The sequence below is a fragment of the Paroedura picta genome, chromosome 8, assembly GCF_049243985.1.
Source record: "Paroedura picta isolate Pp20150507F chromosome 8, Ppicta_v3.0, whole genome shotgun sequence".
In the NCBI taxonomy this organism is placed as follows: domain Eukaryota; kingdom Metazoa; phylum Chordata; class Lepidosauria; order Squamata; family Gekkonidae; genus Paroedura; species Paroedura picta.
Window position 1 is genome coordinate 15,645,698 of NC_135376.1, and position 15,394 is coordinate 15,661,091.

Sequence of the window (15,394 nt, forward strand, 5' to 3'; positions counted from 1 at the left end):
CCAGGAACCGCAAGAAGCTTCAGGGAGTTGCCGAGAGAAGGGCAAAAGAGCCACCAGCTGCAGTTGTTTTATCCACAGGTTGTAATGCTTCAACCTCAAGTGTCCTCTTTTCTCTCTCTTAGGATAAACATGCAAATAGGGCAGGGGGAGGGGAGTGCCTGGCAAATGTCTTTTGATGCACAAATGCAGATCCACTGGGGCGTTAGTGGGATTTATGCAATGGTTGCAAAACATTCAGCAGCCACTGGGGGCCAAGGGAGGGCAGCATTTAAACGTCCTTTTGTTGAGAGAGATGCCCCTTTGAGAAGATTCAAGGGCCTGGGCACCAGGAGACAATGGATGCCAGTTTCTCCTTTTGAAAACCTGCCTGTGATTGTCTTTCAGGCCACACTGGCCAGCCTTGATTTTGAACAGAAGTGCTAATTTTCAAAGGGAAGAGAATTGCAAGCACCAAGTTTGAGGAAATCCTTGCCTACGAGTTTTACAGTCAAAAGTTGGGAGACCCAGGCTTGGCGTAATGCATAAAGAGCAGCAGACTCTAAGCAGGAGAACCAGGTTTGTTTCCCTGCTCCTCCAGATGAAGCCAGCTGGGTGAGATTGGGATAGTCACAGTTCTCTTAGAGGTATTATCACAGAGCAGTTCTCTCAGAGCTCTCTCTGTGTCCCACCTACCTCACACAATGTCTGTTGTGGGGAGAGGAAGGGAAAGGTGTTTATAAGCCACTTTGGGACTCCTTCAGGTACTGAAATGCGGGGTATAAAAACATAGCTCTTCTTTTTCTCTTCTCTCAATGGAACTGTCATCAAATGTTTTTTGGGGTCAGCTTACCAACCTTCAGAAAGTGGTTGGAGATTTGCTGTTCTAGGCAAGAGAGATCAGTTTACCTGGACAAAATGACCATTTTGGAAGGCAGAATCTACGACACTAAAGTCCCTCCCTAAAGTCAGTTGTTATCTGATGCAACGTCATGGTCAAGAACTGTGAGTGATCCAAGATATCCCTAGTTCAAATCTCAACTTGGTCTGAAATTCTCAGGAGGCCTTAGACAAGCTGATCTTTTGCAGCCTCAGCTCCTTACTCTGCAATACAGGGATAATAATCCTGCCCTATCTCGCAGGTCTGTTGTAAAAATTACCAGGATAGACTAAATCTATTTATTTATCACACCTTTCCTCTTTGCTCGAGAGAGCTTGCAAGTCCTCATCCAAACGTTTCAAATTGAACCAAGTAAAATAAAACAACGTCTCCAACAGTGAAGTGCTCTGTGTACTGAAAGCTAACTAAATGCTACATATTGAGGGTGATCACCAGCAGAACGGTTCTCTTATCTGCCATTGAAAGAAATGCAGACTTAAAGCAGGGTAGCATCCGTCACAGTGCTGGGGCAATGTTTCAAATTGCAATTCTGTAGCACAGAAGTCCACATCAGCATTTCTATAAAATTCATCATTGCCAATGTTTATGATCAGGGGCAGACTGGGATGCTGAACCTTCTCATCAGGGCACTGCAGGAGTTACTCGTCTCAGATCTGGTCCTTAGCGGAAGAATGGATGGAGGCAATCTATGAGCCTGGCTCATTGTTGCTGTCATTGGTTGAGTCCAAGCTAAGTGACTCACTGGAGTAGAGCATGACATCTCATGGGTTTAAAAATGTTTAGGGTGGGAGTGCATGAGGTGGTAACATGGGACTCTAAACCTGTCATCAGCCACCACCAAAGAGGTCCAAGGCAAGGAGAATTTCTGGCTCTACCCATCCAGCTAAGACTTGGTTTGATCCTGGCTGTCAGCACTCCTCTAGGGCAGTGGTCCCCAACCTTTTTATCACCGGGGAATGGTCAACGCTTGACAATTTTACTGAGGCCCGGGGGGGGGGGGAGTAGTCTTTGGCAGAGGGATGTCACTGCCGCCTGAGCCCCTGCTCCACTTGCTTTCCCCCTGGTGCCCCTGACTTCCCACCGCCCACTGGGGGCCGCTGCCAGCAGCAGCTGCGCAGTGCCAGGCCAAGGGGGAGCCATGGCGGCCACTGGAGAGCACCAAAGGTGAGCCGGCGGCAGAGTGGCAGAGCAGCCCCTGAGGCAGCAGCCAGGGAGGAGGAGGAGAAGGAGCCGAGGCCCGGTACCAACTGAACCTCGGACCGATACCGGTCCGGAAACGGGGATTGGGGACCACTTCTGGGCCAACTTGCCCCGGATCTCTAAATGAAGATATCATTGACATAAAATCACTCAAAATTAGCAAAATGAATCAATTTGGCCAGAAAAGGAAAACTGCAGCTACAGGAAATTTGAGTACACTGAACACCGTCTGAATGGCTTGACAGAGCAAAAAACAAAGGAAAAATAAAATCCTCCCTCCCCCTAGAATAGTAATGATACAGACATAAAATGACATCCATTCACTGAAAAGAGGAAATGTTAAAATTCAAGAACATACTGTTTGTATGGTTCTCCACCCATCTATTGATTTGGCTGGCTACAGCTAGGTTTTGACTGAAATCTACATTTTCCACTTCAGCTTTAAAGTACTTTTTCATCAGCTGCAGAAATTTGTCACTGACGTGATATCCGTTCTGTACATAAAGGGAATTGGCAAGCTTCATCACGTACTGGCTGTCGTCAGCAGTTGCCATGTCAGAAAGGTCCTTTAAGAATGAAAATTCTTCACCTGAAATCAGAGAGAAAAGACATCTGTCAGGGCAGGTAAATATATAGAGAGTTTAAAGTATTCCAGTGTCTTCCCTGGAGAATATCACACTGGTATTTTATCTCACCGCAGAGAAGGTCACCATGAACTATTTTATAAATAGTATGACTCTTCTTCTCAGACCTGAATACAGAAATCATTAGAAGCAAAATCAGCTTCCCAAAATCCCACAGTATAAAACATCTGCCCATTTAAGCCAGATCTGCATTAACTTTGCTAAGAACTATACAGACTAGTCTTTCTCAACTTTTTTTGCCATCAAGAAACCCCTGACACATTCATCAGGCTTCAAGAAACCCCAGAAGTGGCACAATTGTGCAGAATATGGTTGGGAAGCATAGCTGTAGACACACCCATCTGGGGTCCTTCCTCCTTCCCACCCCCTCCAGGCCCATCAGTGGCCATTTTGATAGGAGGGATGAGTAGGTTAATGACCATATATGGTTGTATCACCATATAAATGTTTAACAATTAAATATATATATATATATATATATATATATATATATATATATATATATATATATATATATATATATATATATAATTAAGTCTCACCCATATGGAAAACCCTTCCAGGGCCATCAAGATTTCCCAGGGTTTCACGAAACATTGGTTGAGAAAGCCAGAGATAGTCTAACAATGTTAGTCTGACAAATGTTAGTCTAACCATGAATGGTAAGAAAAGTCCCATACATTCCTTGCTTATCTTATTAAAGGTAAAGGTATCCCCTGTGCAAGCACCGAGTCATGTCTGACCCTTGGGGTGACGCCCTCTAGCGTTTTCATGGCAGACTCAATACGGGGTGGTTTGCCAGTGCCTTCCCCAGTCATTACCGTTTTACCCCCCAGCAAGCTGGGTACTCATTTTACCGACCTTGGAAGGATGGAAGGCTGAGTCGACCTTGAGCCGGCTGCTGGGATTGAACTCCCAGCCTCATGGGCAAAGCTTTCAGACGGCTGCCTTACCACTCTGCGCCACAAGAGGCTCTTATCTTATTAGTTACCGTCTATTTAAATAGCTACCTGCCCTGCAGGGCATTGTTATAGCATTATAGCAGATTGGGAAGATCTCTTCAAGCTGTATGTGAGCACACATATACACAATAACAGTTGTAGTGTTAGGAAGAAATAGTTGAAGCATCCCACTGAAGAGCCACAAATGGATCAACAAATAGACAAATGGTCCATCTCCCCCAAATCATTGTCCTGTTTGCGAGGGGCCAACAGAACGTGAGCCAAACTGCTAAGATGTACAAGCATCCCTCCAAGTGACCAGGACAAATCAAGTTTTTCCCCCTGTCCAAAATATATTCATTACCCTACAGAAATTATTTGCTGAATAGCATGCTTCAGTTGACAACCAACTGTTTTTTTTCCTTGCGTAAACAGCACATATGTTTCTGATTTTAATGGGAGGTTCCCAACCACTTTTGCTAAATATTTACCCTGCTAAGCCAGCTGCTTCAAATTTGGTCTATTATTCTAAAGATTTCTATTCAGCTCCTTCAAAGATTTCCCCCAAAAAAAGATGCACTAATGATGTTTACACAGGGATTAGTGCATGCCACTTGCATGGAAAAAATAAATAAATCCCAGCTTGTTGTAAACGTTATTATAGCTTATGAATGCCGTCGGCCTGTCACAATGTCTGTAAAATAAGGATGTTTATTTTTAATTCTTCTCGCTTCATACTGTTCTGCCACATTTGCCAAACGTTTCAGAGGTTCAATCAGCAGTGTGGAAACGCTTAGGTCTGAAACGGGTAGATAGCAAAGGAGAACTCCTGTCTTATTGGAGGAGGGGCAGTGCCTAGCCTGAGAATTTGTTTAAATTGGGGAGTTGTGGGTAGGAATGAGAAGCCTTCCACCCATCTATCCCATTTAGGGGCTGATCCCCTGCCATGCCCCTGGCTTCGACATAAAGATCTCCCACCAAAATTCAGCGGCTTTGACAGAGCTGAACCCCAGCAGTGGAGAAGGGACAGCCCATTCCTTGATTCCCCCTCATTTTTACCCAATCCCCCCCCCAAAGAAAGATCAAGATGAATAGCTGTGATAATCTCTCTGTAGCAGGAGAAAAGAGCAAGAGACCTGTTGCACCTTAAAGACTAACAAATTTGTGGCATGGTGAATGAGCTTTTGTGAGTCACTTCCTGAAGTAGCAGTGGTTCATGAAAGCTCATAGCCGGAAACAAATTTTGTTAGTTTTTTAAGGTGCTACTAGACTCCGGCTCTTCCAATCAGAGAAGACAGCAGATACTGCTTGGGAGGGGACTTCCAATCCAGATACTTATAGAATGTCCTCCAAGTTCCTGGATCAAGTCTCAGAGGTCAAACATGTGTTCTTCGCAGCTTTTGGATGCGATCCAGGCAGAGAGGACTCCTTCTGGCTAACTTCTAAAGACCTGGCTCTGAGATTTGATTCAGGCCCCTCAGGGAACCAATGATGAATACCTAGACTGAGTCTCAAAACTACTTATTTTTATCTTGCAGTTCCTCCAAAAAGATTCCAGTGGCATATGCTGGCTTCTCCTCCTCATTTTATGTTAGAGCTCTATAAAATCGATTCAACGTATATCACTGGTCAAAAGTCTCCCATAGGGCTTCATTTCAGAGGAGGGATTTGAACCTGGGCCACCTGAGTTAGTCAATTGACAGTCTAACCATTACAGCACAGTGGCTCTGTGACAACTACCTCACAGTTCCATTGTGTGCATTAAAACATTTATAAAACAGGTGGAAGAAGAAGAAGGGTTGATTTTTATATCCCACTTTTCACTCCCCAAAGGAGTCTCAAAGTGGCTTACAATCAGACACCCTGTGAGGCATGTGGTGATGAGGGATCTCTGACAGGATTGTTCTGTGAGAACACGACTGTGACTAGCCCAAGGACACCCAGCTGGCTGCATGCAGAGTGGGGTATCAAACCCAGTTCTCCAGATTAGAGGCTGCCACGCTTAACCACTACACCAAGCTGGAGAAAGTAGAAAGGGAGTAGTTTTTCATCTTCTTCCATAATGCTAGAATTCAAGGACAGCCAATGAACTTGATGGCCAGTTCATTCAGGATAGACAAAAGGAAATCCTTCTTTGTTCAAATAGCAAAGAATATATGTGTATGTGTATATCACTGACACAGACTGTGCTGATGGCCATTCCTTTAGTGCAGAGGTAGTCAAACTGCGGCCCTCCAGATGTCCATTGACTACAATTCCCATGAGCCCCTGCCAGCATTCGCTGCCCCTGCATTCGCTGGCAGGGGCTCATGGGAATTGTAGTCCACAGGCATCTGGAGGGCCACAGTTTGACTACCCCTGCTTTATTGGCTATAAAGGAGGATTAGGCAATTTCATCGAGGATAGTTCAATGAATAGCTATTAGCCATGAAGACTGAACAAAACTTCCATGTTCAGAGGCAGAAACCCTCTGAATACTGGACACAACATCAGGGGAAGCTATGGCCACTATGCTCTGTTCATAGGTCTCCTGAGGGCATCTAGCATCGCATAGTTATTAAGAGCAATGGTTTCTAATCTGAAAAGCCAGGCTTCATTCCCCAATCTTCCACATGCAGCCAGCTGGGTGACCTTGGGCTAGTCAGTTGTGTTAGAGCTGTCCTCACAGAGCACTTCTCTCAGAGTTCTCTCAGCCCCACCTACCTCACAGGGTGTCTGTTGTGCCGAGAGGAAGGGAAAGCGATTGTAAGCCTCTTTGATACTCCTTTGGGTAGTGAAAAGTGGGGTATAGAAACCAACTCTACTTCTTCTAATTGGGTTCCTGTATAGAACAGGATGGGCCATTAGTTGGGTCCAGCATAGATGTTCCTATGATCTTATGTGAGTACCACATTTGATTTTATTCCCCAAATCATAATATTAGCAGCAATAAATTAAAAATGCTGTTCCTGTGTGACTTCTCAGGCTTCAGCCATTCAGCACCATGGACAGTGTCCTGATGTGGAAAGCTTGCCAAAGCTCTTTCCAGGAGAGGAAAAGCAGATTTGCCTGAATGGATTGAACAAGATGAAGAGTTGGTTCTTATATGCCGCTTTTCTCTACCTAAAGGAGTTTCAAAGCGGCTTACAATCACCTTCCCTTTCCTCTCCCCACAACAGACACCCTGTAAGGTGGATGAGGCTGAGAGAGCCCTGATATCACTGCTCAGTCAGAACAGCTTTATCAGTGCCATGGTGAGCCCAAGGTCACCCAGCTGGCTGCATGTGGGGGAGCGGGGAATCAAACCCAGCCCACCAGATTAGAAGTCCGCACTCTTAACCACTACACCAAACTGACTCTCTCTTGAGGGTGCTTCCAAAATGGTCCCAGTATTCTGAAAGTATTCATTTTGTCTTAACTCATAAATTAAAGATTTTCATTAAACATGCATTAAAATAAATGCTAAAAACTGGGGACGGCCCAGTTTCTCTTCAGAACATTGTCCCTTCAGCTATGTCAGATTGTACCACTCACTGTAATGAAATTTAAGTTAAAACTTGTGGCCAGCTCTGTCTGTCTAGAATGCTGCAGATTGACTAGCAGTCCGTAAAGAAGAACACTTGACATCTTCAAGGTCAAACATTCCAAATGGGAAACTGTGTAGGATTTTTGCTAACAGGAGGTAGGAAAACATTTATTAACCCCCACCCCAGACCTCTGCCTTTCCTCTCATGCTGTTCCTGAGACCCCCCCCCCCATCCTGGAGTAGCAGCATTTTGGGGTGGGGGCATTTTCAGCAGCAGTGGGGAAAGGGATGCTGAAGAAGTCCCGTTCTGCTAAAGAAAAATCTAGATTTATTATGGCATAAGACACTGGGGGTGAGCTCTTAATTAGATGCAAAATGAAACAGAGAAAAACAAACACAGAGCAAGGGGATTATAAAAGTGAAATGCAAGATGTATATTCTGCAACATTATTTTTTCAAAGTTCAAGTGCATAAAGTACAAACGCAGTGACTCTCTACAAGAGCAGAAATAGATATTCCAATCTTCTTAGTCTTGCTAAGCTAGTTTAATAGCTATAAAAGAGGCAGCCATCGTCACATTTGAGATCTAAATGGATAATAGCAAATTCCTCAGAACATTTTAATTCAGCTATTTAATGCAGATCTCTTTGATGTTCTTCCGTTGAATAAAGATGATACCTTCAAGGGCACATTCACCTGTGCATCTTCCAACATTTGATATATCCCATCATATGCTAAAAATGCCCAGAAACTATCAGGATAATATGTTAATCTCCCCAAATCCTTAAGAACAGAAGAGCAGTCTTGCCAGATCAGTCCAGCATCTTGTCTCACACAAGGGCCATCCAGTTCCTCTGGAAGTCTAACAAGAGGACATATAGGCTTACCATGAGGTTGCCTCCTAGCACGGGTAATCAGACTTTTACTACAGGTTAGCAGCTGATTTGAATCACCATTATTCAACAGCAGTACTTCAGAGGGAGATTCCTGCATGAACTGCTCAATTCAATAAGCGTTTAGGCCTTAATCACAGTAATGGTGTCATATGAGATGCTTTCTGGGTCTCCTGAGTTGCCCGGGAGACTTGTCTTAGGTGACAGGTGCCCATTCTTGCTATGCTCAATCTTCCCCTGTCCTAATTCATGAGTAAATTACAGCTGGTTGGCTCTCAAACTACCTCCGCTTCCCCTCACTGCAGGGAGCTCTGCCTTATCAGCATATGGCCTTGGTTCCCAGGGGAACAGACCGAGTGCCAGCAGGTTACTTCCTGGCATCCGGAAGTAACCTTACAGGTTTCATGCATATATAGTTCAAAGGTGCTTTTGATGTGAACCTCTTTTCCCGCCTGTAGTTCCAGCACTATAAAAGGCTGCCTAGACCCTTACTCTGTGTCTCAGTCAACTTTTCGTCCTGCTATGCTTTGGGATTTCTATCATGCTTTGTGAATACCTTCAATAAAGACTTTTTATCTTTTACCTGCTCTTCGGAGTTGTGTGGATTAAGGAATGGTCTCACCGATGCTACTGAAACCTGAGTTCCTGACAAATGGCATTTAACAGAGCAGAATTACCCTCTTCTAAGCCCACTGAAATGAATGGTTTAAATAAGGTATGACTCTTCTCCGTACTGCAATGTTAGTGGAAAGCAGAAGCCAAGGAAGATTGTATGATCATCCATTATTTCTGTACAAATCACTTAAGAACATACGAGAAACCAGACTAGATCAGGCCAGTGGTCACCCAATCCGATACTCTGTGTCATGCAGTAGCCCAAACCCACATGCCATCAGGAGGTCCACCAGCAGAGCCGGAACTCCAGAAGTTCTCCACTTGTCCTCCAGGCAACAAGAATACAGGGTACCACTGCCCCAGACACAGTGCTCCATCTGGACCCTATGGCTAATAGCCACGGATGGACCTCTGCTCCATACATTTATCCAGTCCCCTCTTGAAGCTATCTATGCTTCTAGCCACCACTGCCACTTCCCGAGGCACATTTTCCTTTTCACTGTGCATTTGCCCCCTACGGCCATGTATACTCATCTGCCGAGTACTCACTGCAAGCATGTGATTGACTGCAAGCATGTGATTTGTAGGGTTGGACTAGATTGCCTGTATGGCCCCTTCCAACTCTATGATTCTATGACAAACTTTTACATACCCAACCCATTAGCGTTTAAGTTGCCTTTGTACTGTCAACATTTTCATATATTCTTGGTTGGCTGAAGATGCAGCCTTGCACACAGCTGTTTGGGAATGAGTCCCCTTGATCCCAGTGGGACTCACATCCAAACAGAGATGTATAAAGACTGGCTATCTTGGATTTCAGTAATGTTATCAAAGAAGCGCAGATTGGCATCAAAACAACACAATACCGTTTTTCAAGCCGTCGTATCCCATGGAGTGTCGGATTTCCTTCAAGGTGGAACCATGGGCTCCAAGTTCCACCATTCCTATGGCGATTGCAAGACCCAGTGGGGAGAAAATAATGTTTTCATCTTCTCCTGTGGCTCTCAGCTGATTGTAAACATTCACCGAAAATTCGGCAATGGTTTCATCGGGAAAACTGGTGCTGAAGGCCTCGCTTTGCAAAAAGAGCAGGGACACCAGTCCGAGGAGGAACATGTTGCAGGAGTTTCGGATCTGCAAGGGAAGACACAGAGACGGCAAATGAAGCTTACATTGTACAGTTGGTATCATTAAACTCTATTAAATCAATATAGGGGTGTCGCTTTTTTTTAAAAAAATGCATAATTAAAAACAACAGGCACAAAATCAGAATAATGTATTGAGATTATTATTTATTTATATGCCGCCATATAAATGCCCACTGATGCCACCATCAATGGGCAGAGCAGAGCACAAGATGACAGATCCCTCCCTGGAGAAACTTTTAATCTAAAATTTTACACAAGGAAGATAACGCAGACAGGCAGGGGAGAAGGGGGCGGAAAGAATTGGAGGGAGAATGCACATTTGTTCCGGTTTCATTCAGTTTAGATTCAGCAAGGAAGGGGGGCTGTGTCAAATGCTTCGTGGGGGAAAAATATCATTTTGAAGTGGGTTTGAAGGAGATGAATACACAGGTGAAGAAGAACCTGGGGGGGAGGGGAATAGATGGAATACAACACAATGCTAGGATAAAGGGGGATTTAATGCTTCCTTCCATACCATGTTACCAGCTAAAATGAACAGAGAAAAACAAATGCTAAGCAATGGTGAATGTGCCCCCATGGCTTTAAGCCTTGGCCGGGGGGGGGGGGGGGGAGAGAGAGAGGCATCTCTATGGTGTTGGTCTATCACCACTGGAATATTATTTTTCCCTTCCAGCTGTTTTGTAAGAAAACAATGCATCTGGCATTCCAGACATGGATGTCCAGTATTGCATTTAGTCTGGCCCTTACAGTTAGCTGGTTCTGTAAATGAACCCATTGGCTCTCCTTCAAATTCAGTCCAGATTGTTACCCCTTGGGTCAATGGAAAGATGGGCAGCAGCTAAAAACGAAGAAAGAAAAACGACCCAGAAGAAGAGCTGAATAACCAACTAGGAAATCAGACTGTGGAAAACTGGTAAATGATAAAATCAGCTGCTAGGGCCCCAGTCTGGATCAGGACCACTATACGGCAGAAGCAATCATTTAATCCTTTCCCCCATTTCTCCTGTGAAATTCCCACATGCAGAACTGGTATTTATTCCCAGAAAGTAACATACAGGTTTACACACACAAGTTGGCTGCCATTAGGGTTACCAACCTCCAGGTAGCACCTGGAGATCGCCCATTATTACAATTGTTCCCTAGACAGCCATGTTCCCCTGGAGAAAATACATGCTCAGGAGGGTGGGCTTTATGATATTATACCTTCACTTCCCAAGCCCCCCCTCCTCAGGGTTCACCTCTAAAATCACTGGGTATTTCCCAATCTAGAGCTGGCAACCTTAGCTGATGTCCTAAAGACACTTCCCTGGGAATTATTGTTATTAATAATAATTGTATAATTATTAATAATAATTGTATAATTATTAATACTAATTGTATTTGTCACCCACCCTTTCCTTTTGGTTTCAGGGCAGGGTACATCATAGTAAAATGTGCAGGAAAAAAGTAACATATATAAATTCAATTAAAAATAAATGGCTAAAAATAAGGCCTATTGAATAAACTGGGACTTACTTCTGAGTAGGAGGAAAAACCATCTTTCTGAGGGATTTGCAGTTATGAAAACGGAAAAGGGGAAAATCTGTTTAGGTCCCTGAATGGCTACTTTCAGTGCTTTAAAAAAAGGCAATTCTGCACCAGATTTCATGTCACACTTGACTCTAAAAGACTCTACGGCGCCTCCAGATTGAATTATTCCCTTTGTTGGACATCAAGAGACACTCGCTCAAAAGGGTCTCAAATGTAGATGCCGAAAACGATCCCATTCTTTCATCAGGGAGACTCGTCAGCAAAACATTCAAGCCAGAAACACGCCCAACCCATCCCCAATTTTCAGGAAGTGTATAAATCTCTGCAGTGCCCCAGTCTAAAAGTTTGGACATGGCCTCTTGTTTGACCACAGTATGGTTCATTTGTGCCTGCTTAATAGGTCATTTGCGTTCCTGCTGGTGGTGACCTTCTGAGATAATAACACTTAACATTTAGACGGTGGCTGTTATTAGCACGGTGCTCTGCAAACATTATCCAATTAACCCGGGTGACAGCTCAGAGTGGGGCATAATTAAATGTTATTAAGCCCATTTTATAGATGAAGAAACACAGACTAATAGGCCGTTTCTGTGTGTTTTGGCAACAGTGCTGAAGGCCAGCTCCGCATGGTTGAGGTGCTCCTGAAATGTAATGTTTCAGATGGCAGGTAGGGGAAAGGCCTTGGATGTCACTGGCAGTCTTCAAGCAAAGGTTGGATACACACTTTTCTTGGATGCTTTAGGATGCTTAGGGCTGCTCCTGCGTTGAGCAGGGGGTTGGACTAGATGGCCTGTATGGCCCCTTCCAACTCTATGATTCTGTGATTCTGTGATTCTATGTCCCATGAAAGCAGTGCCAACTAGGGTTCAGTGCTTCGGTGCCCAAATCAGCCGGTCTCTCCTGGTGCAGCCAGCGCTGCACCGGGGGGGGGGGGAGAGGAGGCACAGGCATCACTGCCGGCGCACTGACACCCGCGCCTCCCCTCCCCCCCACATGGCGCAGCGCTGGCTGTGCTGGGAGAGACAGACCGCTTCGGACACTGAAGGGCCCAACCTTAGCACCTACCAAGGGCAGAGCCAGTATCAGGAGGAGGCGGCTAGGCTAGAAGTTGCTTTTTATACCCTGCTTTTCACTGCCCGAAAGAGTCTCAAAGCAGCTTACAATTGCCTTCCCTTCCTCTCCCCACAGCAGACACAACAGTTCTCTCAGAGAACTGCTCTGTGAGAACAGCTCTTACAGCACTGTGACTGGCCCAAGATCACCCAGCTGGCTGCATGTGGAGGAGCAGGGAATCAAACCCGGCTCTCCAAATTAGAGGCTGCTACTCTTAACCACTACACCAAGCTGTAGTTTAGGAACAGGTTGGTTTGTTTGTTTACTTACATCCCACTTTTCTCCCCAATGAGGACCTAAAGGGGCTTTGTGTTCTCCTCTTCCATTTTTATACTCACAACAACCCTGTGAGTTAGGTTAGGCTGCTGAGGTTAGGCATGATGAGTTGAGGAGGGAAGGCTCCTAGGTCTCAGAATGAGGAGGGAAGGGACCCATATCCTCCTCCTCTGGGTTGGCGAACCCTCCTTGCAGCTCTGCTGTTGATGTGGGCAAGGGGCCACATCAGTGGGGTTTGGGGACAGACAGAGAGCTCATCAGAGATGCGATGTCATAAGATCCATCTTCCAGAACTGCCTTTTCTTCCGGGGAACTGATCTCTGTAGTCTGGAGATTCCAAGAACATCCCAGAGATTCTAAGAGAACTCCGGGCCTCCGTCTTGAGGTCAGTAAGCCAATTTGTGAATCTTTACAGAACTGTCACCTTTTGGGAAAGATCTGCTGCTAGCAAAGATAGGCGGAGGGTGTCTCCTGCTTCTCTACAGCACATGTTAAGTGACACAGAAGAATGGTCAGGAGAGGTCACTCAACTTGGAAGTCCAGGGAGCCTTTGGTTCCTTGTGCTTTAAACAGAATCACATGTGGCCTAACGGTGGCCATTTGGCTGCATATTGCTGGGCGTGGGCATGCCTTGGGAGTTCAAGTGAATTGTGAACGGCATTGGAACATTGCACAAAGGGCTTCCCACAATCTTTGTGCACCCATGAACTGCTTCTGCGCTCTGGCCTCGGCATGCATCGCTTCGGTTCTGAAGAAGAATGACTATGGGAATGCGCTTACGAAATCTGCGTCCCAGGAGAGAAAACTCCCTCACCACCCGGATCTCTATTATTTGACTCACTGTTGCTGTAGCAGAGTAAGAAAAAAATAAATAAACAAAAGCCCTAACCCCCCCCCCCCCGTTGGCTTTGAACATTACTGGAGTCTCAACTCCCTATTTTAGCGGCACCATAAGCAATTTCACATTTTCTTCGGGGGGGTTGGAGAAATCTCTCCCGCTCCCTGACGTATGACTGACATTATTTCCTTCAAGAGCTGTAAGGCAAACAATCCATCCAAATACAAACAGATCCCAACGCTCACTCATTCCTTGTCTCTTTTCAGTTTTATTCTTTAAGGCAGGGGTAGTCAACCTGTGGTCCCTCCAGATGTTCATGGACTACAATTCCCATGAGCTCCTGCCAGCAAACGCTGGCAGGGGCTCATGGGAATTGTAGTCCATGAACACCTGGAGGACCACAGGTTGACTACCTCTGCTTTAAGGGGTGCTTGGAAAAGGAGGGAGGTGGGAAATGGCTAAGCGGATTTTAATCAAAGGCCTACTTCTGCCATGGACTCATTGTGCCAAGGTTGCCAGCCTCTAGACGGGCTCTGGAGATCTCCTGGAATTTCAATTGATCTCCAGAGACCAGTTCCTCTGGAACAAATAAGTTCTGAGGGATCCAATACCAGCAAGTAAGCCATGCCAAATTGGGAATTCTAGTCATCATGTTGTTTTAATTGTTTTAATATTTTATTATGATGCCTGTTTTAATGTAGTTATCATGTTGGGATAATGTATTTATCATGTTGTGCACTGCCAGCAGCCGGCATTTGGGAGGACAGGTTCTATAAATCCAAATATAAATCAATAAATACCCTGCCAAGCCTCCACCCCCCCCCCCCCCAATCTCCAGGCGTTTCTCAACCTTGAGCTGGCAACTTTCCCTTGCACGGCAACACACCATCAGGTTCCCAAATCATTAGGCAAGCAGTAAGTAATGCCACGAGGTACTTTTAAACCCACAAGCTCCATCACAGTTAAAATGAGTAAGTTTCCATACTCGAAAACGCAACTCATCGATCTGATGTGCAAAAGGCCCAGGATAATTAGATGTTCAAAGACAAATGCTTCTTTTGCAGCGCGATGCTGTCATAACTCTACTCCCTTGATTTGTTTGGGATTTTTAGCCCCCCCCCAACCTCATTTAACCTTATAAATGCCAGGTCCATGTCACAGCTTATAAATGCAAGTCCCCCCCCCTCCACCTCCCAAGATATACAGGCAGGCCTCCCCATACAGCCTGCTTATCATGCTGACAGGCACTTTGTTAATTTGATGTAGATAAGATTCAATGAGAGCATGGATAAGAGCCCACAATGATAGATTAGGCCAGGCTTTCTCAACCAGGGCTTTGTGAAGCACTGGAGTTTCTTGACAGCCCTGGAAGGGTTCCCTGAATGGGTGGGAGTTAATTAATTTATATAAATATATTTAAACATTGTTAAACATTTATTGGGCAATAAGACCATACATGGCAGGCTTTCTCAACCAGGATTTTATGAAACCCTGGGTTTTCTTGATGGCCCTGGAAGGGTTTCCCCGAATGGATGAGAGTTAATTAATTTTTATCCACTTTTTAGATGCATCGGATGATAGGCTCATATATGGTCATGTCGACCCACCCGCTCTCAAAATGGCCAACAAAGACATGAAGCTGCCTTATACTGAATCTACCACTTGTCTGTTAAGGTCAGTCTTGCGTAGTCAGGTGGGAAGTGGCTCTCCAGAATCTGAGAGAGACGTTTCCCATCACCTACTACCCAATACTTTAACAAATGGGAGATACTAGAGATTGAATCAGGACGTTCTGTGTGCTAGGCAGGGGCTCT

The 15,394-nt window shown here is 45.1% G+C and overlaps 1 protein-coding gene across 2 annotated transcripts in view; it reads right to left on the reverse strand.

The window, feature by feature from the left end:
* The window catches only part of SERPINI1 (serpin family I member 1), a 90,461-nt gene that overhangs the window by 32,433 nt on the left and 42,634 nt on the right, over positions 1-15,394 (reverse strand). For both annotated transcript variants that reach the window (XM_077348494.1, XM_077348492.1), the window contains 2 exons: positions 9,542-9,809; positions 2,436-2,666 (listed from right to left, as the gene is read on the reverse strand). In XM_077348494.1, the coding sequence (XP_077204609.1) occupies positions 2,436-2,666; positions 9,542-9,791 (481 nt within the window). In that variant the 5' untranslated portion in view covers positions 9,792-9,809. The remainder of the gene's footprint in view (positions 1-2,435; positions 2,667-9,541; positions 9,810-15,394) is intronic.